Below are 21,725 nucleotides of genomic sequence, written 5' to 3'. Positions count from 1 at the left end.
ATCGTAAACTGCGTCCATCTTGGATGTGCAGAGTTAACCCGAATTGCCGTTATTTCCCAAAACAAATTGGCGGAACACGTCGGTACCGCTTTTGTATTATATTTAGCTGATTGGTGATCAAAAGATCAGAAGGTGTGTTGTGCTCCTATTGCATTGCCCCGGATACGGGTGTCCATATCGGCGCACGAGGTAGTTGCCGTTGATGATCGGCCAACCCGTTTCGCAATTTTACAGCGCGTTTACTGTTTTATGTGCACGGTGCAGATAAGGGTGTCGGCCGTGTTTTGGTGATATAACGCGAGTCAGAGGCGGGGTCGATCTCCATCCGACGCAAACGAATGCAATCGGAGGAAAATCGCCATTATTACGGCAATTTGGCCATATTTGTGCACCCTAAGCTGTGGCGCCACCACCGTTTTACATACGTCATAATTGCTAGTACACGTCGCACGTAACGTTCATAGACACTGAAGATAACTTCGACTTTACCGATGCGCGCAAAGCAGAACTATAACGACAGGTTTTAGGCTGCCCAGATACAGGACGTCCGTTATAGCGTCAGAGCTAGTGTGGAAGAGAGGCTCATGAGCCACTGCCACGGTATGCCGGCAGGTTGGACGTATACTTCCACACCTCGGCTATATTTCCCACCATAAGCTAAAATCACGCACCCCCGATATTTACGGCGCGTTTCCAGAAGTGTGCCGGCTCATTTCTTGTAGCCGCGAGGATTCCCCACGGCGCCAGGTTGACAGCTCCCCACGAGCCGTCGTGGTCTCCAATCTCGCCTTTCACTAGGAGTTCGTTGTATCCTCTATTTCAGTAGGCAATCGGGGCGATTTGTTAAGGTGGGTGGCGTCGAATCCGCGTGAAATGTGTTTCGTTCTGCCTTGTGTTGGGTTGAGGTCTGCTTCGGCTACGCTCTCTTCGTGTAAGCCAGGCCCTGTATCGGGTCGGTCACATCGCAATCGTTCTTTGCGATTTTACATATAAATGTGCTCAACTGCCGTGCTGCAGCGGTGAATTTTGCCCCCCCTTCGGCACATGGTTGATGTCCTTTCATAAGCGAACTGTTAGACGGCTCTGTGTGGCGTGGTTAATCTTCTGTGTTTTCTGGGCGTAAGATTGTTTGCAGATGGAACTCGCATTGGATAAGCAGATGCTCAGGGTGGGCCGCTTGGACGCTGATGTGCCCTACCGTCGCTTCAACACGTCTTTGAAGGACTGCAACCCGGACGTGTTCATCGCCGCGTTCGCTCAGCAGATGGAGCTGAAGAACTACGTCGACCCTCCGAAGTGGACCGACTACGCCAAGACCAGCGTGGCGAAGGAGCTTGCTCCCCAGAACCCAAAGTGGTTCTACATTCGCAGCGCTGCTATTTTGCGCCACCTTTACTTCCACCCTGACGAGGGAATCGGTAGGCTGAGGCACGTGTACGCCTCCCGCAAGAGGCGCGGCTGCGCTCCCAACCACACCTGCCCTGCTTCCGGCAAGATCATCAGGACGATCGTGCAGCAGTTGGAGGCTAACGGTTTCCTTGAGAAGAGCAAGGACAACAAAGGGCGCCGCCTGTCTCGCCGCGGCTGCAACATCGTAAACGAGTTTGCGCGCCACTTGACCCGCAGCCTCATGGAGCAGAGCTCGTCTTGAGTTGAACCATACTTAATGCTCTACTATTGCTATATGTTGCGTGGCGTGTGTTTCAGCCGATGTATCTGCGTGAAATAACATTGTACCGCGCATTTGTTGATGCAGGTTGCTCCGACGGGTGTCTGCTGAGGCGCACCGTCCGTCGCCCACGGTCGTCGTGCGCCTGATGATGAGCAAGTCACTGGGCACCTCACTTATCCGTGTGCCATTAGCAGAGAAAACGCGACGCACACAGAGTCATCAGATCATTATGTGTATGATTTGCTGCAGATTTGGCGGTAAGGGTGATACGAGCGTCACGTCTACATCTCAGCATCACCATAACCGCAGTTTGCCAACGCAAGCCACAACAGCGCTGCCCGGCGGCAAGCATATGAAACTATGGAGTACGAATCGTAACGCAAGACCGCATAACTTTGCCACGACTTGCTATAAACAATTCATAGCATGGCGATCACGCGTAGCGGCGACACCGGCTAGAACGGAATGGAGCGCAGCTACCCACAACATGCTATACAACACATATTTTTCCCTAAAGCGCATAATCTATTCCACCAGCTACAACATTAAAGTGTCATTCAGGTATCATACAAGACTTTATTTGGTCTTTTAGGCCAATGACGCGATAAGTTTCAGCATTTCCTCAGAAGTCTCCGATGACTCGTCAAAGTAGGTGATTGCGACACTGGTGGTTCCCACAATGTTGCGGGCGACGCCTTCAATGTCGTATTTGCACAAACCAGCCCACTTTCCGACAGTCTTGCAGTCGGCATCCGTCTCAATGCAGGGCACTCCGTGTTCCTTGCACAGGGCCAGGATAAGCTTGAGGTAGCCCTCCTCACTGGTTTGGTTGGAAACCACGCAAGCCTTGACCTTCTTGGCATCCAGTGCCTTGGTGACCTGGTGGAGTCCTCTTACGAGGCAGCCCTTGGACATGGCCAAGTGGAGCAACCTCTGGAGCGGTTCCTCGGGGGTGTTGACGGGCGCAACGGCCTCAGGTGCTTCTGTGTCGGACATTTTGTCTGCAGCTTCATGAGCATCTCGATTAGAATGCAAACTAATCACCACGCATATAAATAGATACACTCGCACAAACCGACAGTGCTCCCTGAAACCTTAGCAAATAATTTAAACAGAATCACAAAACACGCCGTTTTCGTCACGTATAAGACCAAAAAAGGTCGCACTTTCGACTAGGCATTCCCTGGAGGCCAACACGTTGTATGCGGAAAAAAATTTACGACGTTTGTACGCACGAACGGTTAAATAAGGTTACACCACTCACAAAAGTATGTTTATGTCAACTACCAATGCCGTATAGATGCCTTGGAGTAGTCCGCGTGATAGTTACCTAACCCGAATGGGCGAGTTACAACCGAGTGAAGGCCGCAGTTCGCCGTAACTATCCGCATATGCTAGCCCCGCAGCTGATAAGAACACACCACACTAGAATACAAACGATAACGATAAATGCATAATATGAGAGGAACGAACAACCGCTACAGCGATAATTGCGATGGAATCCGCCGCGGGCCTGGCCACACGCCCGCGGGTTCGTCGGCCACCGCCGATGCAGCGGCGCTTAACACAAATCGGAGCCACACCCACCTTTATCAACCGCTATTCTTCAAAGTAGTAGCTGCCCGTTTTGCTTGGACAATGTTGTGAGCCGTGTTGCAGGGCCGCAGCGCACAGTGGGGGAACCGGTTGCATCCAGACAGGCGGCGCGAGCGCATTGCTCCGAGCGGTCTTTCGAAACAGCTACTGAAGCGACATTTCAATTTAATACGTAAGAACAATTTAGAGTGTGTTTGAGGTGCATACACCACAGCGTCCACGGCACTCCAGGCGAAGGGTGAGCGCTGCTGGAGAAGTAAAAATTTTAATGCACTTTTCGTCTCTCCATGTAAAGCGTCATAGCCACATTAAGAGGAGATGTGCCGATTGTGACTCAATCGTCCGATCCGCTGTCTTCGTTCTCATCTTCATCTTCCTGTAGCCATGTCACGAAGGGTTCCGCTTTTTCCTTGGTCCGTAAGTATGCCTCGGCGAGGAAGCCTTCGAATCTTGCGCTTTTGCTGTAGAAGCGGCAGAAGTCACGTCCCTCAGCTAGATCGCCTGCGTACAGGGCACGACAAATGTATGGGTATTCCTCCAGTTGTTGGGGGTGCATTTTAACAACAAAGGCAGCCATTGCGGTGAGTATGTCCTTTGGCTGAACTGCGTACTTGACCAGCGATTTGAGCAAAACCATTTTTTGCTCCAACGCGGCGACATCAAACTTGTCCTTGAACAGAGCGCAGAACGCGACGTAGAATCGGCATACGTTATCGAAATCCTGTGAGAGTTGCAGCATGTGGACTTCTTCGGCAAAGTCTGCAGGGTCTGCGAACTTTCCAGTTTCGAGAGAAGAGTATAGCCGGTCGACAATGTCACAAATTTCAGCGCTTTCCACGGTGAGCTTTTCCATTTCTTCACCATGCACGCCTCCGTCGACTCCATTGACATCCTCCTGCCCGTCTTCTGAGACGCGTTTCTTCTTTTCTTTCTCCTTCTTCTCCTTTTTCTTTTTCTCCTTTTCCTTGTCTTTGTCCTTTTCTTTATCCGCCGATCCCTCTTTGGGCGAGTCCTTTTTAGTCCTGCTTGAATGCTTGGACATTTCGGTGAGGCAGGCTGGGTTTTTTAACATGTACGTCGCCGCCTTGTGTGTGTTGTCCAGACTGCCCTTGTGTCCACACGCATTGCACCTTGAGCAGAGTACCCCCTTTTTGACCAGCACCTCAATTTCCGGCAGGTGGCACTCTGCGCAGAGCACGTACATTTCGATGAACTTGTCCAATATCTGCGTTAGCGCACGCTCCGTGTGTGCTCCGTTGATAAGTGCTTTCTCCTCCGACTCCTCGAACTTTGACATTGCTCCTAGTTCGCAACCGAAGAACTTCGTGGCGTAGGTGGGTGGCCGCTTGAGCGCTCGGGCTATTTCACCCATGTTGGAAATGTTTGTTTTGATTCCGTTTCCCCTGCCCTCAATGCGCGATTGTAGTCTCGGCATTTTGTACCTGTAGTTGGGGTCCTCGCAGTAGCGAGGTATGTTAACCAACGACATTTTGCCCTTGCCTAAATTTCAAGTTCAGTGCTGTCCTATGTTCCTCGATGCTCTGCGTCGATACAATTTGGACTTCTGTACGGCTAATGATGTGTCTCGATCTCGTTACAGGTCGTATTTGTGTTTGCTATTCAAGTATACTTCTTAGAGGCTGATGCTAATTCCAGGAAGCGTTCCAGAGTGTAGACTAGGTTGCGTCACCACTAAGTCATTAAGCGTTGCGCGACGGTTTCCATTAGCCGCTGACCCGGATGTCTCGGTTCAAGTTAGGGCAGACGCCAGGTATATGCTTGTTTGTGACATCCAACATTCCCAAGAGTTGGACCGTCTAGTATTATTTCAAGGCAGCCTCTAGGGTGTCTGTGATTAGAGAAGCTGCCCTGCCTTCCGCAGATGTATCCTAGTTCGCCTGCAGATTTTGGAACCTGTCACGGCACTTTCGCCTTGGGAGTGCCTTATGCGAGAATTTAACATTCCACTAAGGCACTTTTAGCACTGCAAGCGCATTGATTTGACTGTTTGCCCGTTATACGCGCGTGTGTTCCGACCGCTGATTCGCAACACGCGCAAGATTCCTTCAATAAACCATATGAGAAGTACCTCACCGATCGAGGCAGTCAATCTGTTTGTTTCGTATCGCCTTTGCCTTTGATCGCTTCGAAGGTAGTATAATGCCTTCTCTTTTCCTTCCCAACGTTCGGATGCTTTCCACCATTGGCTGCGGCAGTTGCCTATTTTGATTGTCCAGGATAGCGTAACAAAACGACAGTTGCACAAAAGCTTTTGTCTGTGTATAGCATATTAAAATTGCCAGCAGTGCCGCGGACACGGGAGTACCACACAAGCCCACCACAGACGAGAGGTTGAAGCGCGAGTCGGTTGTTGGCCAGCTGGCTGTTTTAGCAGGTGCCCGGGATTGTGTGCATTGTTTTTTCTGGGTGTAGTTACATTTGCGTGTATCGTATGCGACTGTGAACCTGCAGAGGCTGTATTACGCGTCGCTAGATCTGCCTTCCACTACTGGCACATTCGGCGACCCTTCCAGAACGGCATAATTCGCATTTTACCATTACACTAAATGTGTACAGTGGTAATGGCGGTTGGGATTCCGCTGTTATCTGACGTCTTTAGGGCGGAGCATACGGGTTTGACCGGCGGCCTCGCGGTGTGAGACACTCCGCATGAATGCAATATTTCCTAGCAGAGCGCCAGTTTGTTGACTAGGTTGCAATGTATGAATAGCATTATACTGCCTGTAAAGTCTTCAATGAACCCCGTGTAGAGCTAACATTGACACGTATACTTGGCTTGCGTCGGGCTGCGCCCAGCAACATTCGATACCATCGTATCTGCCTAAGTGATTACTAGTCGACGTGATAAGAATCTGTTATTGTCACTCATATCTTCGGAGCCACAGCAGCTTGCTGTTTTATGTTTTCCAGAACATTTAATTGATTCCGTTGTCAGAAGGGAGCATATCATTCTGCACAGCGTACAGCCATTGATACACTATTTCCATCGCTGAATAAAGTTGTTTACGTCAGTATAGCTGGGAATCAGCGGTACAAAGACAGGAATCCTCGTAGTGGTTGTCTCCGTGCACGAACGGCTGCTTTCTGTCTTTGTGAATCTTGATTATGCAGCAATTGTGCCGAACTTGCATTTACTGTGAACTATCAGTCACACTTAGCGATGCTTAAGCACTGTGACTGGTGCTGTTATTACTTTGACTTGGCTCCGACCCCTTGCTGTTGCCCCTGTCCTGTGCGTCGCTGATCGATGGGGAATTAGTGAGTCTCATATTACCTTCCACCTATCGTGACACACCCGATCAGTCACTTTGATAGGTGACTGACAATAGTTTACGGTTCCGCTATGTCAGTGGATGAGATCGCGGAGTCGCTGTCGAGCCTTAGCCTGCAAGGTAATGCGAACTTCCGTTCCGCCCGCGGCGAAGTTTACACCGTCGACACTGCCACTGGTGAGACGTTCATCAAGGGAACGCAGCGGAAGGATGGCAGCTACCGCCGCGACATAAAGGTTCGTCCTGGTTACGTCCCTCAGGTGTGTGGGTTGTTTATCTGTTTCATGGGCTCTAGGACGAGCAAGGCACGTATGTTCCGCGCTTCCGCCGGTCTCCACAGACAGCTACACCAGCATGTATCGCAACAGACGAAGCGAAGAAGCACGGCGAGGTGCAATCGGCGGAAGTCAAGGGCAGGTCGTGGCGCTCTGTGCCCAGGAGCACCGATCGTAAAGAGAGAAAGGATATCGTTACTGTCAGCGCAGCCTCGGATGGCAAAACAAATGAAGGTGTGGCTCAACGTCGCATAAGCGATGTCGCTTCGCCATCCTGGCGGAAGCCAGATTCTACGAGTTCGAGGTCTGCAAATACCGCCAGCGCTGTGGCTGACGATGAAAGTGCCGTAAGCAAGTAAGTTTTGCGTCTAGACATTCCACAATTCGACAGTGTAAAATACAGTCGAGATCGATTGCGTGGAGACCGCAAAAAGCACGGGGTAGCTCTGCCTAGCAGCGAGCAACTTGGACAACCAGTAAAGGTACGTTTGCCCCTTGCGTCTCGTTCAAGCTTTTCGCAGGTTGCTAATGAAAGGAAAACAACGCATAACAGCAAACAATAAGACACTATACATCGATAATGGTGCTCAGACACTGCCATTGCATCTGATAGCCAGGGCCCCGGCCCGTAAGGTGTGTGATCGGGCTAGCTATGTCATTCGGACGTTGTTGGCTGAACAGCATCCATGCTTGCTGCGGCGTTTATTTGCACGTTTGTGACGTAATATGTAAACGTTTGGCCGAACAATGACGGCTCCGAGTAAGAGCTTCCGCGACGTGAAGAGCGTTATAAAGCTGAACGCCTACCTGAACAAGAAGGTGTACGTAAAATTCAGCGGCGGACGCGAAGGTTAGTTTTATACAATATAATTTCCACTTGTTCGTAGTTCAGGGGGTGTTGAAGGGTCATGACGCGATGTCGAATCTCGTTTTGGACGACACGGAAGAATTTTTGCGCGGTAATTTGTGTTCGAGGCCTTATATACATGCGTAGATCCCGAAGACCCTGACAGAGTGACCGATAAAACCCGTCAATTGGGTCTTTTGGTTGCCCGCGGCACGTCGGTAAGTCTATCTGTTTCAGCCCCTAAATACGTGTTCTACATTACGCTCTGCGTTTCAGGCAGAGCTAGCGTGTTGTTTGCAATTGGTAGCCAATATAGCTCAGGTAACAGTTATTCATCCGGTGGAAGGAACGGAGAAGATTGCGAACCCATTTGCTGGTCGTATGTCTTAGTGGCGGCGCACTTGTGCTTGCGAAGTGAGCTCTTAAACTTGTATTCCGACTTACACTCGTCGCACGTGTAACGATTGGTATCGCCGTGCGCTTGTCTGGCGTGCATATGTAGGTTGCTTCTCTGCAAGGGCATGAAATGTTTGTACGGAGTGCCTGCACGAACAGCCGCATGAAAACCGAATAACGTTTGTATAAATTGTACTCACACGTATTGTATAATCGTTCAATTCGATTTGGAACCACCACCACCTTCGTTGCTACGGTTGCCAATTCCTGAATCACGGATTCAGCAGCGAAAGATCGGCGGAACTTTGTTTGATGCCACGTCGGCATTCAACAACGCTTCGGCGCCAGCCTACACAGCCAATCTATTGGCAGAATGTACTATTTACGGCATGACAAGCGATGCGGTATGAGATCGTGTCACATAAGAAGTTATCGTGCGACCGAATGCATACACCAACCTTTGTGAATATTCGCCCACAACCCTCGTGGGGACATAGGAACGCTGGAGGCTCCTTTGCTATGTCGTCTACGAGACTACTTTGGGAAATATGCCTTGAGATGTGCTTTGTCATTCCCGATGTTGAATGACAAGACGACGAACAGGCTTCGAAGGGGCAGATTAGAACCGTGCCGTCCTCTTTATCGATCTTCTTCACCGCATACCCCTTTATGTAGCATATTCCTGGATCGGACTGTTGTTCGTGTTTCTTCCGGTGTTCCTCCAATGGCTCTTTGTTCTCGAATGAACGCGTGCAGCCGTCGATTCCACATATGAGAGATCCCGAATGATTGCGTGCGATATGTCTCGAAATCCCCCCATACGATTGATACAACTTGTTACAACCCTGTACTGGGCAAACGAACGACGTTACGTCTTCTGCGATATGTTTCTCCACCAGGAAACCCTTTACGTATATATGCCCATCCTCTAGTTTCCTTATATGCATTGCCCTGTGCTCCAGGCAGGCTTCATGGTTGACATATGATCTTTGGCACCCGTCAACACCGCACACGAATTGCGTCCTGCTGCGGCCGTGGCTCCTGATGTGTCTTTTGAGGTGATCGGAACGTGAATAGCTTTTACCGCAGCTATCGCACCCGTAGGATTTCTGCAGCAATCGACTTCTTTTCATTTTGCCCTACCTCGGTGGTGTGAACTGATTGTGTGTGTCTTCTGAGGTTTCGCCTACCTATAAAGGTGGCTGAGCAGAGATCACAACTGAACTTGGCATCATGCGGAGGTGAACTTGCATCGTCCATATTCCAACCTTCCATATAACATTACGCATCGCAATTGCAGCGTACTGTACAGTCACTGCGCCGTCGACCGTCCTAATTGCGTCACCAGCAGTTATCTGTGTATGTTGCTGTGACGTGACACAGATTCCACATCATCTACATTCACTGGTAAACCAAAATATACACGCATTTGTTTATTTGGATATGTGATCGCCTGCCGTAGGCGACAGCGCTGGAATCTCGGCAGATTTATCGCATTGTCGCCTGGTGTGTGGCGTGATGACTTTTGGGTTCCAGGCGTGCCCGTCTAGGTGATTTGTGGCGACGCGTTGCCGCAATTTTATGCACCTTGTTGTACCCATGGAGGTACAACATGTAGGCTGTGTAAAGGGGCACAGTGAGTGTATCTGGTCGGTCGCCTGGAGCCCAGTGGAGCCGATTTTTGCGACGTGTAGCTCGGACCGCAGCGTGCGTATATGGCATCTCAAGGAACGCGCGGATGGAGTCGCCTCCAAGGCTCATCTATGTGCATCCTACGACGCCGGTTGTGGCATGGAATATGACATCGTTTTGGAGGTAATGTGTACCACCCGTGTCTCAGCGTAGGCAACAAAATACGCAATATTTCACTGTTAGACACATCTTCAGCTACCATATTGTACACTCGCTTTTGACTTGAAGTTTACATGCTTATATCGGCACAGGCTGTGATAGACAATCATTTCAAGAAGACCGTTCGGAGCGTGAGGTTCAGCAGTGACGGCAGATACTTGATCTGCGCATCCTTCGACGGCACTGCAACTGTCTGGGGTCGTGAAAATGATGACTTGGGAGGTCTCCGTAAAGTAGAGCCCGAAACTGTACATGATTCGCTGGCTTCCAACGACTCTTCGGGTCTGCAGACGTGGTCATGCCTCTGTGTACTTGAGGGGCACGAAAACGAAGTGAAATGCGCCGCGTTCGACTGCACCTCTACTTACATCGCAACATGCGGACGTGACAAAACCGTCTGGATCCACCAACGCTCTTATTCCAGCGCAGACAACGATGCGTATGATATTGCCCGGTTGCCGCAGGGCCCCAGTAATGGTCCCCTGGAATTCTATTGCACAGCCATATTGACGGGCCACACGCAAGGTATGCGTGCTTGCAGGGTCATTTATACGGCATTCAGATGTTAAGTGCGTTTGTTGGAGCACCAATGCCCTGTTGTTGGCTAGTTCGTCGTACGACGAGACGGTTCGGCTCTGGGGCCTGATCCGTCAGGACTGGTACGTCGATTAAGCTTATTTTAAACTTTGTGCGAGGGTATGCATCCAGACTCTAAGCATGTTTACGTCGACCGTCTGGTCGGTATCTTTCGACGTGGACGGCAGCCGTCTAGCGGCAGGCGCGGCTGACGGCACGGTGTTCGTCTTCCAAAGTAAGTGACGGTAGTTGCGATCGGTAAACAACCCAATATTGAGGATTGGCTGCTCAGTGCTATATTGGCAGTGAAAAGCACACAAAATTCGTGGACATCTCGACACATTTTTTTAGGTACAAAGGCGCGTGATTACGTGGAGCAGCTGACAGAACTGCAACGGCAGGTCGCCTGCACGGGCGCAATTTTGAAGCTGGGCCCGATTGATGCGACATTTTCGCACGTAATGGCTAGGAAGATGAGCAAGATCCGTGACCACCAGCTGAAGCACCCGCTCATTGCAGGTGGGTACTGTGCTACCCCTGAATCATCGACGTGGCAGACGACTGGCAGCCTTGCCACTGCATAGAATCCCACCACTCTCGGCCTGTGTACTCCGTGGACTTAAACACTCTGCTGCTGACGGTATGTAGACAGGTGACCGCATGTGACGATTCGCAGGGAGGCGGCGATAACATGGTGAAGATAATGCATCCGGGCAACGACGGTGACGGTCGACGCATAGAGGTATTGTGAGTTTCTCTAGATAGATACGCTTTCAGTTTGTTGCGCACAATTCCGACGTCAACGGTGTGTCGTGGAAGCGCCACGACTCACGTCTACTGTTTGCAACTGTGGGCGACGACGAGTATATCAAGGTGTGGAAGTTGGTGGACACATGAGGCAGTTTGTGCCCTTTCTGCCTGCAGCCCGATTTAGGCAAAAATATTGCGCATAATTTGTTAAATGTCGTCCGTGTAATTGCGTCGTAATGTTAGGCTTTCTGCAGAAGGTCTTCTACCCGGGTGTGGTTCCCGTATTGCAAGCGAAGGTGCTGGCGCTTCCGCTTCCAGAGAAAGCCAAAGCAGTACTAGGTATGTCACGCCAACTCGGCTTCGGTTTATGACGCGTTTCACAGCTCACCCCGCCGGCCCCTTCACGATTCACTTCTACGCACCGACTTTCAAGTGGGGAATTTCCATAGCGAATTTGGCGGATATAAACCGTCCTACTGACAAGCTATCGCTACCGCAGCAGCTAGGTAGGTTTGAGCGGCCCCGTGATAACACATTGCAGCCGTGAGCTGCACCGGCATAATCTGGTCGCGATACAGTACCGTGATTACCCCCGTTAACTACAACCTTCTGGCAGGTGAGTTGAATACACGTGCCACCATTACTGTACAGTTAACGCTGCGATGGCTGTCACTGGTGTATACCAGATATCACGTATCTGCCGCGACAGGCTGTCATCTGGCAAGCCGCTATTCTAGTGTAAACGTAGCACCTGATGGTAGTTTATCGCCACCTTGGATTATTCCAAACTCATGTTATATCTAACAAAATATATATCGGTGTCTAAAGCAATCACAACTGCACGGTGGCCGCGGGCACCATGCCCGCTGTGCAAGGCGCGAAATGGTGATTGGCTTACCAGGCAGAGCGCTATACACACAGTAAAGCACTGTGCACGTTTTCCGCATAATGGACGTTTCGTCGGCGTTTAAGAATATCAAGGACGAGAAGGAGAAGGCTGAGGTGGGTGGCACGTTGATAAGTGCCGGCGTTAATAACTGTACCACAGATTTTGATATCCTTCCAAAAGGCCGTCCAATCGCAGAAGCTGACGCTGAAGCTGCTCGGTGTGTGCTTCGATCGCTGCGTCCCTTCTCCGGGTGAGGTACTTACGACATCACAGCAGACTTGCCTCTGGAGGTGCGGGCAACGCAACGTCGAAACCCAGTACTTCATCCTGAAGCGCTTGGAAGGCATGGCTTCCAATATGAAATAAGGGACATTGTGCTGCCGCCCTGTATTGTGCTTTACCAGGTTGTCCGTTCTGCATTCCGCAACTCACCGCCACTTGGCAACTTGCACGTTTAATTTCTGCCGGTTATCCGGGCGCCATATGATTGCATAAATCAAGATGCGTGGGTATCGGTCTGGTTAGTACGGCCCAGCCGTCTGCTGCTGGACCTCCCAGGTCTCATCTCCATTAAATTCTTTTTAGGAAGGATGGGCTAATTTAGGCGATGCAAGCTACGGTGGCGAAAATACACAACGTAATGGGGCGATATGTTCTCTCGTTAGTGCATACAATAAGGACCTTGGTAACTGCCACATGTTTGGCGCACTGCTTCTTGCTTCTGGATCTTCCGCGCCCCTGCGCTGCTTCTGGTCTGCTCCACAGGTATAGGGGTAACCAGAAGCATTTGGGACCGGATGTTGGTTTGCAACGGAGCCAATTCGGGGCTCGTGTACCCGCATTTGTCGCAAACAACGTGAGAAGTGATGGCTTATTTGCGTCTGATTCACGGTTATTCGCGTCCGGCAGGTTTTCGTTCGACCCTGCCGTCGTGAAGAAGCGACGCCGATCATCGCTGAGTAAACAATCTAACAAGTCCAAAAACCGCTGGGAATCGCAACATTCTACGATGCACGAGCTTGCGAACCTGTCTTCCGACCACCCGACAAAAGAGGCCCTGCGGCAGGTGAGCCTTGAGGAATTCGTCAGACGTATCGAGAAACGCCCGGAGCGGAAGCGTATTCCACGCCCTGCCGAGGCGCATGAACCATGGTATGATGCCGTGGTGTACCTTAAGGGGCTGCCGTACGAGGCCACTGAGGACGACATTCAAAGCTGGCTATCGGGTTATGATATTATCTGCGTCGTGCTCATCAAGAACGAGAACGGCTGCTTCACTGGCGATGCGTACGTTAGGTGCTCCAACATCGAAGAGAGGGACCGCTTGCAGCGGGAAATGACCGGTAAAACTCTCGGCACTCGTTACGTGCCCATGTACCGTGTGACAGAGTCAGCGTACCTGGAGTACTACCGGACCGGTTTCCGCCGTGAGCCTGCGAAGCGCAACTACATCGCTCCTCAACTGCTGGTTATGAAACACGGCGTCGGAATAGAGCCTACCGACGTCTGTAGCCTGAAAAGCGGTTCTAGGATATGCGGCGTCGTGACTAATATTTATCGCAACGGTGTTCTTGTGGACTGTAGCGTATACGAGTCGGTGGGAGGTCTGCGAGAGCGGGTGTTCTGCGTTTTGATGCGCAACCGTATCGCGCGTAATGTTGGCCTGCTGGGTCAGCAGCGCGAGTGGCTGCGAACGAAGGACCTGGTGCTCTTCCCTGGCATCAAGCTGAACCTCTACGTGGAGAAGGTGCGCCAAACCACTGCCCAGTCGTCGTTCGATGAAGACTTATGGCGCGAGCATTTCGGTGAACCCTTCGAGTCCTTGAATGCGCCGTCTTCGCTGCCCAAGCGCTCCATGGTCTACCTCACCATGGACTCCTCTGTGAGCGACGACAAGGTGCAGTGGTGGGAGAGGCGTCTGGTCGACACATACGCTAAGTTTACGCTGCACGACAGTGACATTCCAGATCGGATCCATGACGAAGAAGTGTTTCAGCGGGTGGCGGTCGGCGATACGTGGCTGGGTGGCCGCCCGCACGTGAAACGCAGTGAGGTCGCGGCAGGGCGCGTATCCATAGGCGGCAACAAGAAGATAGTTGATACAACTTCAACGTTTGACCGCGAGGCTGAGGAACCCGACCCACCTGACAACGTGGATGGCCCTGCTTACCACGAGCTTGTGCGCGAATTTATGCGTGACTCAGACGTCGATAAGTATGGAACGCGGTATCACGGCTTCGAGGATGCAGAAGCCGGGTTAGATACAACGGAAATCCGCGGGGAGCCCACTATGGAACCTATCTTACTGAACGTCGATTCGCCCAACGAGCCCGCCGTATTTGACGATGCCGAGATGTCGGAGGCTGGCAGCTCCACTTCAACTGATGTCCCTTTTGATACATCAACCGGCGCGAGCAGAGTGTCATTCCAACGCACCAAAGTGTCGTCCAATGCACCCTCGTTGGTACTTGGAAATGCCGCAGATGAAGGCGGTCCTGGGGAGCTTCGCCGGTTTGCGTTTAGAGAAATTGATGTTCCCCCAACGTCAATGATGCCAGCCGACAACTTAGACGGCCTGAACGTCATAGAGGATCTGCGTCGGAAAACTATCGCGGAAGAACTAAAGGTCCTTCCGCGCACAACGCTGTTCGACGAGTGCATCCAGCTTCCGGGTAGCGGCTGGTTACTAAGGCGATCTGACGTCCCCAAATTGGCGGAAGTTCAAGTAGTTGCTATATTGCGGCAACTGGGTAAGGAAGCAGTGAAAGGCGCGGAAAACTCCGATTTCCAAAATCGTATGTTGTTGTGCCAGGTGATAAAGGAGCAGGGCCTGGGCACGGGTTTAGACCCTAAGACGCTGATCGCGAAGGGTCTGTACAAGGTCAAGCAGTCGAAGAAGAAACTTAAGCGAATCATCGAGCTAACTAAGAACCTGACAGGTCGCCGTTTCACCAGGGAGGACCTGGACGCGGCGTCAAAGTCGGAGCTACAGATGTTGGCCGAGGAATCGCTGCGCAAATTCGCACAGTGGAACCCAGTTGAGGATGTAAAACGCGTGTTTGTAGAGATGTATGGCGGCATCTTATCGAGTCTGCCAGAGGACGCCAGCTTGGAGGAGCGCTGGGAGGCGCTGAAATGGCACGTCGTGCTCGAGATATACGGCGAACAGAGCGACTTGAAGGAAATACTCCGTGACATCGAGGAGAACGATCGCATGCTGGGCCAGCACGTCGAATCCCCATCTGACGTGTTGGGTGAATTGGTGAAGGGCTCCATAGAGCAGATGTGCTCTGAGCGGCATGCCGAACATGAGCCGCCGTCCCCCTGATGCGCTCCAGAGAACATTTGCGTACATTTACTATTTCATACCACTAAGTAGGCTGTGAGTGTGCGTGACTGGTGCGGTAGCCACGATGCCGGAAAAGAACCGACAACACCTGGTAATGGTTTGCGGTGTTAGGCTTATTAAACGACATGACCGAAACTACGCATGCCCCCGTAGCCACTTTACGGTTGAACTGTCGTACGTGAAGCACATTCCGCGTCACGACGGCACGCTGCAGCGCTAAAATATTCGGCTTGTTGTATGCACGTCCCTCATCCTAAGGGCATATCCGCCAGTTGTAGGCAGCCAATACATCACACCTAGGGCCACAATAGCTCATCTACACTGATAACGTTTGTTAAAACCCCCTGAAAAGGAGTGTCGCTGATACAGCTGAAAGCAGGAAAGACAACACATCTAAAAGCCGAATCTCCGCAATGACAAACGAGCCGGCTACACATATGAATAACATATAAGCTGCTATACATATAGAGGATAATTTACTGAATGTGCAGCGGACGAACGCAGGCGGCCAGAATCACCAGATGCAAGCCGCAACGATGGGGAGCCGCGGCACGCGTTTCGTCATAATATGAAACGGCCCATGTAACGATGGCCATACGAACTTCTCCGTTGTCGACGGCCCTGAAGGGGGTGGGATATGTGTTCAAGAAATCGTATCGTCCGTGGCCGGCAATTTTTCTGGGAACCGGCGTGTTCGTGCTGAACGTCTCCGGCTACTTCTGGTTCAACAGTGACTACTTCAGCAGCGCGCCGAAACGGAACGCCGCGCTTTAATCGCAACACGTACGAGACCTTTTCAATATTGTACACTATGTCATACGATCCGCGAGCATTTCGCGCGCTCGCTTTGCGGCCGAGCGTCTGAGTGCTTTTCTGCGTGCCTTGCGCCTGTTCATCTGTATGTTCTTGAGGTAGTGTGGCCTGACCGCGCTGCGGGACATTTTCCAGCCAGCATCTGGGTCCAGGGTGTACGTTTTGCCTGCTCGTTATGAATCGTTGAGTGCGCCGCCTACCTCTGAAATGGAAGACGTCCCTGCGCCGCCCCCACGGTGTGCTCCATGTAATGTTGCTCCTGTTCGCCGGAAGATCGCGATCAACATCGTGGAAGCCAGTAGTCGCGGTTGGCGGCTGATGCCGCGGCAGCTGGGTTTGTATCTTGACCAGCTGCGTGCTCATACGGGATGGCAACGCAACATCGTCGTCTTTTCCATCCATTTTACAGGGAGCGGACTCCTCCACAAGGTCCTCCAGGGGCAGACCCAGCGCCTGTGCCTCGAGAACGGTATCGTACATGCTTGGCCTGGATGCGTCCTGCTTCGGCGTGTGGTCGCTGAAGGCAACGGTGTCGTTGAGCAGCTTCTCCGAATTCAGTATCGTGCTAGCCATGCCGGGGTCCAGCGTGCCGAAGGCGTGGAATCTGTCAAACACGGTCTCATTCGGCACGTATCCCCTCGCCAAGAGATTGTGGTACATGTACGTTTTGGCTGAGGACTTTTTGAGCATCTTCACGTATCCGAAGAGTGCCCACGGTCGTGTCAGGATCTGGTTGATTTGCCGTTGCCCTGCCCTGTACCTGAGGAAGTCAAGCGCCTGCGGCTGCGCGTGTCGCTGTATCAGCTTGGCTAAGAACCGCCTCGAGAACGTGCCAAACCGCCGCACGTAGTCCACCATGAAGGGTACACTGACACTCTGGTATCCTCTGGAGAGCAGCGCCACGACCTCTGCGCGGCATATTGGGCTGGCTATTTTACCGATGTCCCTCAGGAAGTTCTGATACGCGACGTGGCTGTTATTGTCCCTGAGCATGGCGATGCGCGATATGACCTGAAGCACCGCTTCTGCCGGCATGTGCTTGACTAGGGAGTAGCATAGCATATGGTGAAGCATCGGCAGCGGCAACTGGTCCACGTCTAGCACTCGGATCAAATCTCTGCCGTCGGCGCAACTCTGTTTGTAGTATCCTTTGTCTTCAGGAGGCGCAGCTGCCCGCGTTCTGTGCAGATTCCTGTAATACGCACGTTCCCTTTTATCACGCCTTTCGTCCAACTGCGGTTTTCCGTGCGCGGGACTGCGCCCGCTGATCTCCTTTGCTATGGTGAGTAACTTCATGGTGGTTACCTCCTTCCCCGGACTCACTGGATTACCTATGCGCAGCTTCTGTTGCTTGGCTAGCATATCCCTAACTCTTTCTCTTTCCATTCTTTCGTTTTGCATGAGCAGCTGCATTTCTCGGATTATGGCATCCCTCTGTTCATTGATTGCGAAGCCTGGAGTCGATTCGCCATCTCCGCTAGCCTCAACAGTAGCAGATGTGTTCAAATTCCGAGCAGTATCGCCTTGAGATGCATATTCTGGTGTGCTATCAACGTTACGTGCAGCCTCATGAGCATCGATGCGGTGCCCTTCTGGCCCATGCTCGTTGCTCGTTTCCAGCTCCACCATGTCTGACAGAGCAGCCCTATGCCAACATATCCCAGCAACGGGCGATGCCACTCCACTCAACTCTGCGGACACAACGTCATCTACGTCTTCCGGGAGCCTTCTCACATTGTCGAAAAGCTTGCTCATTTTGCGGCGGTCATAGCGCCTCCGCTCGCAGTCGTCGGCATCTTCATGCCTTGTCAGCGTAGGTGCAGTTCGCACATGTCTGACAAACTGTGAAAGACGCGGCAGACAGCGCCAGTAGGTGATAGTAAGGCGGCGCTCAAAGTAGCCAACCCAGCAGGCGAATGTGCTGGCCATATGCCAAAATGATCACAAAAGGGACAGCTATTGAATAATAGTGTATACACAGTGATTGGGCCTTTGGAAGCCCACACAGCCGTTAGAAATGATGCGAAATGAGGGGACTATGGCAACCTCCTCTCAGCCTTCCATGAAAGCAATGAGCTCGAGCAAGATGCGTATCACCAACACAATGTTACACATCGAGTTGATTTGCGAAGAAAATTATTGCTATAGCGCGTGCAACGAGTTATACAGCTTTAATATGGAGGTTCTTATTATTTCGTAGACTTTCCCCGTCTAAAGAGACTTACTAGATCGCCTCCACTAGTGCAGCCAGCCTGCAGCCACAACGCATCGCTTATGTATAGATCACCTGGTATATAATAACGGCACGGCAATGCCATTAGACGCGATGCCCCGTTGCAGCCGGCAGGTCGGATGTGTACGGCTGCATCGCTGTGCATCGACGCTCCTATATTTCGCACTGCAACCCGTACCGCTACATATGAGGCGAAAGCATAAGATATACGCCGAAAATTCGGTAAGCACGAAAGTTGTATGCGTTTTAAGCCGCCGAGCGACTTAGTCGTGCCGGCCCGGATGTGCAGAGTCGCTTAAGCTGTAAACCGCAAAATACTCTTGTCTATTAAGCGGGTGTTGCACAAATTCCCTTAACGGAATCTGGTGCAGCGTTTGACCGTCTTTCGTTACCGACTGGACTGCCTCCCCGCGCCAACCACCATGGATATGTCTTCCTTGGACCTCACGTGGCTGCCCTCGGATGCCGACGGTTGGTTGGGATGCACCTTGTTATTAAGCTGTGCTGCAGAGCAGTTGGCATTGGGGTTCAGAATCATATCAAATGCGTACAAGACCCGCGTTACATCGCTTGAGGCGGAGATCAGGACAGTACGCGCTGCGGTCGCCGAGAAGTCTGAGCACGTAAGTTTTGTGTGTATGTGGAAGCTGTATCTGTTTCCGGGTCGTACGTAGCTTGTTGTCGCGGTAATACGTGAAATGCGCAAGCGGCATCCGTGGCGTCAGCATTTTCCTCCGTTGAATTATTTCCTTTCTTCTTACATTGGCATTTACGTCTGCGCAGCTGGCGGCATTCCAGAAGAAATACAGCAGCCTTGAGGTACAACTGATTGAGTGCACCCAGCGTGGAAACCAACTGGCTGAAGAGAATCGCAACCTGGTTGCTCAGATCAAGAAGCTGCAGCGTGATATTAACAGGCTGGAGACACTGAAGCGTGCCGTACTGCATTCGATCCAGGAGGATGGCACTGATGTCGAGGCCGACCACCGCTACTACAACGCAGATGACTTGCTCCACAGCGCTGCACCCCGCACCATGATAGGTAGGCTGCCCGTTCCGGTGATTCATGTTGTCGCAGAACTCTCTGGCGCTGACACCGTCGAGTCCGCTTTCATCAAGAGGTTCGGAGGCAAACCCGGCTTCAGTGGCACCACCAGCACCACGCCTACGACAAACATGAAGTAAGTGCCACGCGTGGTCCAGTCATGGTTCGCAGCTACGAGAAGGGGACCGTAGACGGCCGGAACTTCCTCAACGTGGCACGCGCCACTCTCAATCCAGATGACATGAATGGCATCCTGTCCATCATCAAGAAGTTCAACGGACAGCAGCTGTCTAAGGAAAACGCCTTGGCTAGTGCACGCCAGCTCCTGGGGGAGAACAACGCCAAGCTGTACGAAGAGTTCAAGCAGCTCTTCTGTGTCTAAATACAATGCTATAACATATGTGCGCTGGACGTCTAGGCGCAAGGGTCGCACGCCAGTGTCGAAATCGCCCTGGGGGTAATTACGTCATTGGGATAACGAAGCGCTACGCATCGCGAAAACCATTAGACATGCCTCTTTATATAGTCAATTATTTCAATGTATTATTTATACTGTTGAAAGTGGGTTCGTAGGCGCTCAGTTGCCGCCGTAGGGGTTGACCACTTGGAATACAGGTGGTGGTCAGTGCATGCCGCAATCGGCAACGAACCTTGATAAACGTTGATGGCAACCGACATGAAAAAGGCCTAAGTTTTTCATTACTGGTTCCTTCCTAAGTCAGTGTGCTGGGGGGTTGATCCGCGTGTTGAATCCCGAGGGATGGAAGCTTGGTCCATGACATGGGCCTTCCTCCTGGGCCTTTTATTCTCTACAATGAGAAATAATATGATAGCGTAGCAGGCTGCAATTTGACCTCAACCCATTGATCATGCAACATTATCGGTGGCATACATAACGTCGAACAATGGTGCCACTTCGATCTGCCCCGTTTCACACTTCTGGCACAAAATTTCTATGCGACGTAACTTGTTGTAGTAAAAGTCCTTGCTCATCTTGGCCACTTGCTTGTCTGCCTGAAGTTGGCCCAGCTGCTTTTTCAGGGAATCCACCTGTTCCTGAAGGGCGGCGACCGTGCGATCACGTTCATCAAGTGACGATCGTAGGTCCTCCGCTTGCTGTTTTTGACTCTTCAACTGAGACTCCAATTCTTGGCATCTGTGCCTCTCCGCATCCAGAAGGTCGGTGTGGTTCGGGGGTAATGACGTTTCGACACTCGCGCAACGCGATACTGCAGCACCAGCGTCGGATTCCTTAACATGCGTGTCTGCTGTGCTGGTTCTCGAGGAAGCATCCGATTGCTGGCTCTTGCTACCATTCGAAGACGTGATGCGGCGTATCTTCGCATCTCTGCCAGAGATGGAAGACGCTGCGCTTCTCGTTGCTCGCACAACCTGTTTCGGGTCCACCGAGCCCTGACGATTCGAAACGTTATTTTCTCTGCTCTCCGACGGCTTCGCTCCATCCTGCGAGTTGGTGGTTGCCGACGCTTTTACATTGGCCAGGCATTCCTTTATCAATGGCACCGTAACGCCTTCTTGAGCCCATGCTGGCAAGGCGCTTGTGACGCTGCCCAGCGTGAGGTGTGCATTGCTGTTGTTTGCGATACAATTGCGTATCACCGCCGTGACTCGGCGGCGCACTCCGTCATACTCCGAGCTCTCGACTGTGCGATGGGATTCCACGTATCCTCGCATCCACTGTAGGAACTCGAGGTTGTCTTGGTAGCGCCCCTTCGTGAGCTTCTGCACATCAACGTGTTTCGAGATCCCCAGCTTAGTGAACGCAATCTGGAGCACTTTGTAGTTGGCGAGGTATTCGTATTCCAGCGCAGCGCCGAACTTCACGCGCGCGAGCGGCACACGGCCGGGGTGAACAACATCAAGCAGCTGTATGTACACCGCTCCATTACAACACTGCTCAACGCGTTCAATAGTGACGCCGAGCGTGTCGTTTACCCAGGCTATGAGTTCGCTGCGGCCGACAAGCGGATTGACGTCCAAGCCCCGGTGAGGGCTCGCCGCGGCACTACCACGAGATCGCTGCATCATTGGCCCCAAGGCGTCACACAGCGGTTGCCCGCGACAAATACAGTATGCTTGTGGACTGATAAAGGTACACATAGCGGCCTTCTCCCCCACA

General features: G+C 51.8%; 13 protein-coding genes across 13 annotated transcripts; 8 read left to right on the top strand and 5 right to left on the bottom strand.

Moving 5' to 3' along the window:
• Window positions 1–1,135: 1,135 nt before the first annotated feature.
• BBBOND_0302500 (40S ribosomal protein S19, putative) lies at window positions 1,136–1,651 on the top strand (the record flags this gene model as incomplete). Its single annotated transcript, XM_012913078.1, has 1 exon — window positions 1,136–1,651. One exon carries the CDS (start codon window positions 1,136–1,138, stop codon window positions 1,649–1,651), a length of 516 nt encoding a protein of 171 aa, XP_012768532.1.
• A 609-nt stretch (window positions 1,652–2,260) lies between these two features.
• BBBOND_0302490 (40S ribosomal protein S12, putative) lies at window positions 2,261–2,668 on the bottom strand (the record flags this gene model as incomplete). The annotated part of the gene is made up of 1 exon (XM_012913077.1): window positions 2,261–2,668. The coding sequence occupies one exon, from the start codon at window positions 2,666–2,668 to the stop codon at window positions 2,261–2,263; it is 408 nt and encodes a 135-aa protein (XP_012768531.1).
• A 934-nt stretch (window positions 2,669–3,602) lies between these two features.
• On the bottom strand, window positions 3,603–4,757 carry BBBOND_0302480 (eukaryotic translation initiation factor 5, putative; the record flags this gene model as incomplete). The annotated part of the gene is made up of 1 exon (XM_012913076.1): window positions 3,603–4,757. The coding sequence occupies one exon, from the start codon at window positions 4,755–4,757 to the stop codon at window positions 3,603–3,605; it is 1,155 nt and encodes a 384-aa protein (XP_012768530.1).
• A 1,875-nt stretch (window positions 4,758–6,632) lies between these two features.
• On the top strand, window positions 6,633–7,195 carry BBBOND_0302470 (hypothetical protein, conserved; the record flags this gene model as incomplete). Its single annotated transcript, XM_012913075.1, has 2 exons — window positions 6,633–6,797; window positions 6,857–7,195. 2 exons carry the CDS (start codon window positions 6,633–6,635, stop codon window positions 7,193–7,195), a joined length of 504 nt encoding a protein of 167 aa, XP_012768529.1.
• Window positions 7,196–7,583: 388 nt separating this feature from the next.
• BBBOND_0302460 (LSM domain containing protein, putative) lies at window positions 7,584–8,073 on the top strand (the record flags this gene model as incomplete). Its single annotated transcript, XM_012913074.1, has 4 exons — window positions 7,584–7,686; window positions 7,724–7,795; window positions 7,831–7,901; window positions 8,005–8,073. The coding sequence occupies 4 exons, from the start codon at window positions 7,584–7,586 to the stop codon at window positions 8,071–8,073; spliced, it is 315 nt and encodes a 104-aa protein (XP_012768528.1).
• A 368-nt stretch (window positions 8,074–8,441) lies between these two features.
• Window positions 8,442–9,212, bottom strand: BBBOND_0302450 (C2H2 zinc finger domain containing protein, putative; the record flags this gene model as incomplete). Its single annotated transcript, XM_012913073.1, has 1 exon — window positions 8,442–9,212. One exon carries the CDS (start codon window positions 9,210–9,212, stop codon window positions 8,442–8,444), a length of 771 nt encoding a protein of 256 aa, XP_012768527.1.
• A 385-nt stretch (window positions 9,213–9,597) lies between these two features.
• BBBOND_0302440 (WD domain, G-beta repeat containing protein, putative) lies at window positions 9,598–11,403 on the top strand (the record flags this gene model as incomplete). The annotated part of the gene is given in 9 exon segments (XM_012913072.1): window positions 9,598–9,629; window positions 9,786–9,894; window positions 10,023–10,455; window positions 10,493–10,589; window positions 10,626–10,741; window positions 10,756–11,025; window positions 11,064–11,146; window positions 11,183–11,248; window positions 11,284–11,403. 9 exon segments carry the CDS (start codon window positions 9,598–9,600, stop codon window positions 11,401–11,403), a joined length of 1,326 nt encoding a protein of 441 aa, XP_012768526.1.
• Window positions 11,404–11,492: 89 nt separating this feature from the next.
• Window positions 11,493–11,993, top strand: BBBOND_0302430 (BRAIN PROTEIN 44/YHR162W(YEAST) like protein, putative; the record flags this gene model as incomplete). Its single annotated transcript, XM_012913071.1, has 4 exons — window positions 11,493–11,595; window positions 11,640–11,762; window positions 11,798–11,872; window positions 11,908–11,993. 4 exons carry the CDS (start codon window positions 11,493–11,495, stop codon window positions 11,991–11,993), a joined length of 387 nt encoding a protein of 128 aa, XP_012768525.1.
• A 211-nt stretch (window positions 11,994–12,204) lies between these two features.
• Window positions 12,205–12,511, top strand: BBBOND_0302420 (Tim10/DDP family zinc finger containing protein, putative; the record flags this gene model as incomplete). Its single annotated transcript, XM_012913070.1, has 2 exons — window positions 12,205–12,258; window positions 12,305–12,511. 2 exons carry the CDS (start codon window positions 12,205–12,207, stop codon window positions 12,509–12,511), a joined length of 261 nt encoding a protein of 86 aa, XP_012768524.1.
• Window positions 12,512–12,785: 274 nt separating this feature from the next.
• BBBOND_0302410 (HETEROGENEOUS NUCLEAR RIBONUCLEOPROTEIN-RELATED, putative) lies at window positions 12,786–15,473 on the top strand (the record flags this gene model as incomplete). The annotated part of the gene is made up of 1 exon (XM_012913069.1): window positions 12,786–15,473. One exon carries the CDS (start codon window positions 12,786–12,788, stop codon window positions 15,471–15,473), a length of 2,688 nt encoding a protein of 895 aa, XP_012768523.1.
• Window positions 15,474–16,055: 582 nt separating this feature from the next.
• On the bottom strand, window positions 16,056–17,936 carry BBBOND_0302400 (hypothetical protein, conserved; the record flags this gene model as incomplete). The annotated part of the gene is made up of 1 exon (XM_012913068.1): window positions 16,056–17,936. The coding sequence occupies one exon, from the start codon at window positions 17,934–17,936 to the stop codon at window positions 16,056–16,058; it is 1,881 nt and encodes a 626-aa protein (XP_012768522.1).
• A 1,026-nt stretch (window positions 17,937–18,962) lies between these two features.
• On the top strand, window positions 18,963–19,967 carry BBBOND_0302390 (hypothetical protein, conserved; the record flags this gene model as incomplete). Its single annotated transcript, XM_012913067.1, has 5 exons — window positions 18,963–19,011; window positions 19,051–19,163; window positions 19,324–19,582; window positions 19,619–19,721; window positions 19,757–19,967. The coding sequence occupies 5 exons, from the start codon at window positions 18,963–18,965 to the stop codon at window positions 19,965–19,967; spliced, it is 735 nt and encodes a 244-aa protein (XP_012768521.1).
• Window positions 19,968–20,452: 485 nt separating this feature from the next.
• BBBOND_0302380 (microtubule-associated protein RP/EB family member protein, putative) lies at window positions 20,453–21,634 on the bottom strand (the record flags this gene model as incomplete). Its single annotated transcript, XM_012913066.1, has 1 exon — window positions 20,453–21,634. The coding sequence occupies one exon, from the start codon at window positions 21,632–21,634 to the stop codon at window positions 20,453–20,455; it is 1,182 nt and encodes a 393-aa protein (XP_012768520.1).
• Between the last annotated feature and the right edge of the window lie 91 nt (window positions 21,635–21,725).

This window comes from Babesia bigemina (assembly GCF_000981445.1).
Source record: "Babesia bigemina genome assembly Bbig001, chromosome : III".
In the NCBI taxonomy this organism is placed as follows: Eukaryota; Apicomplexa; class Aconoidasida; order Piroplasmida; family Babesiidae; genus Babesia; species Babesia bigemina.
Note: the sequence above shows the minus strand (reverse complement) of the source record. Positions and strands in the feature narration are given on the sequence as shown.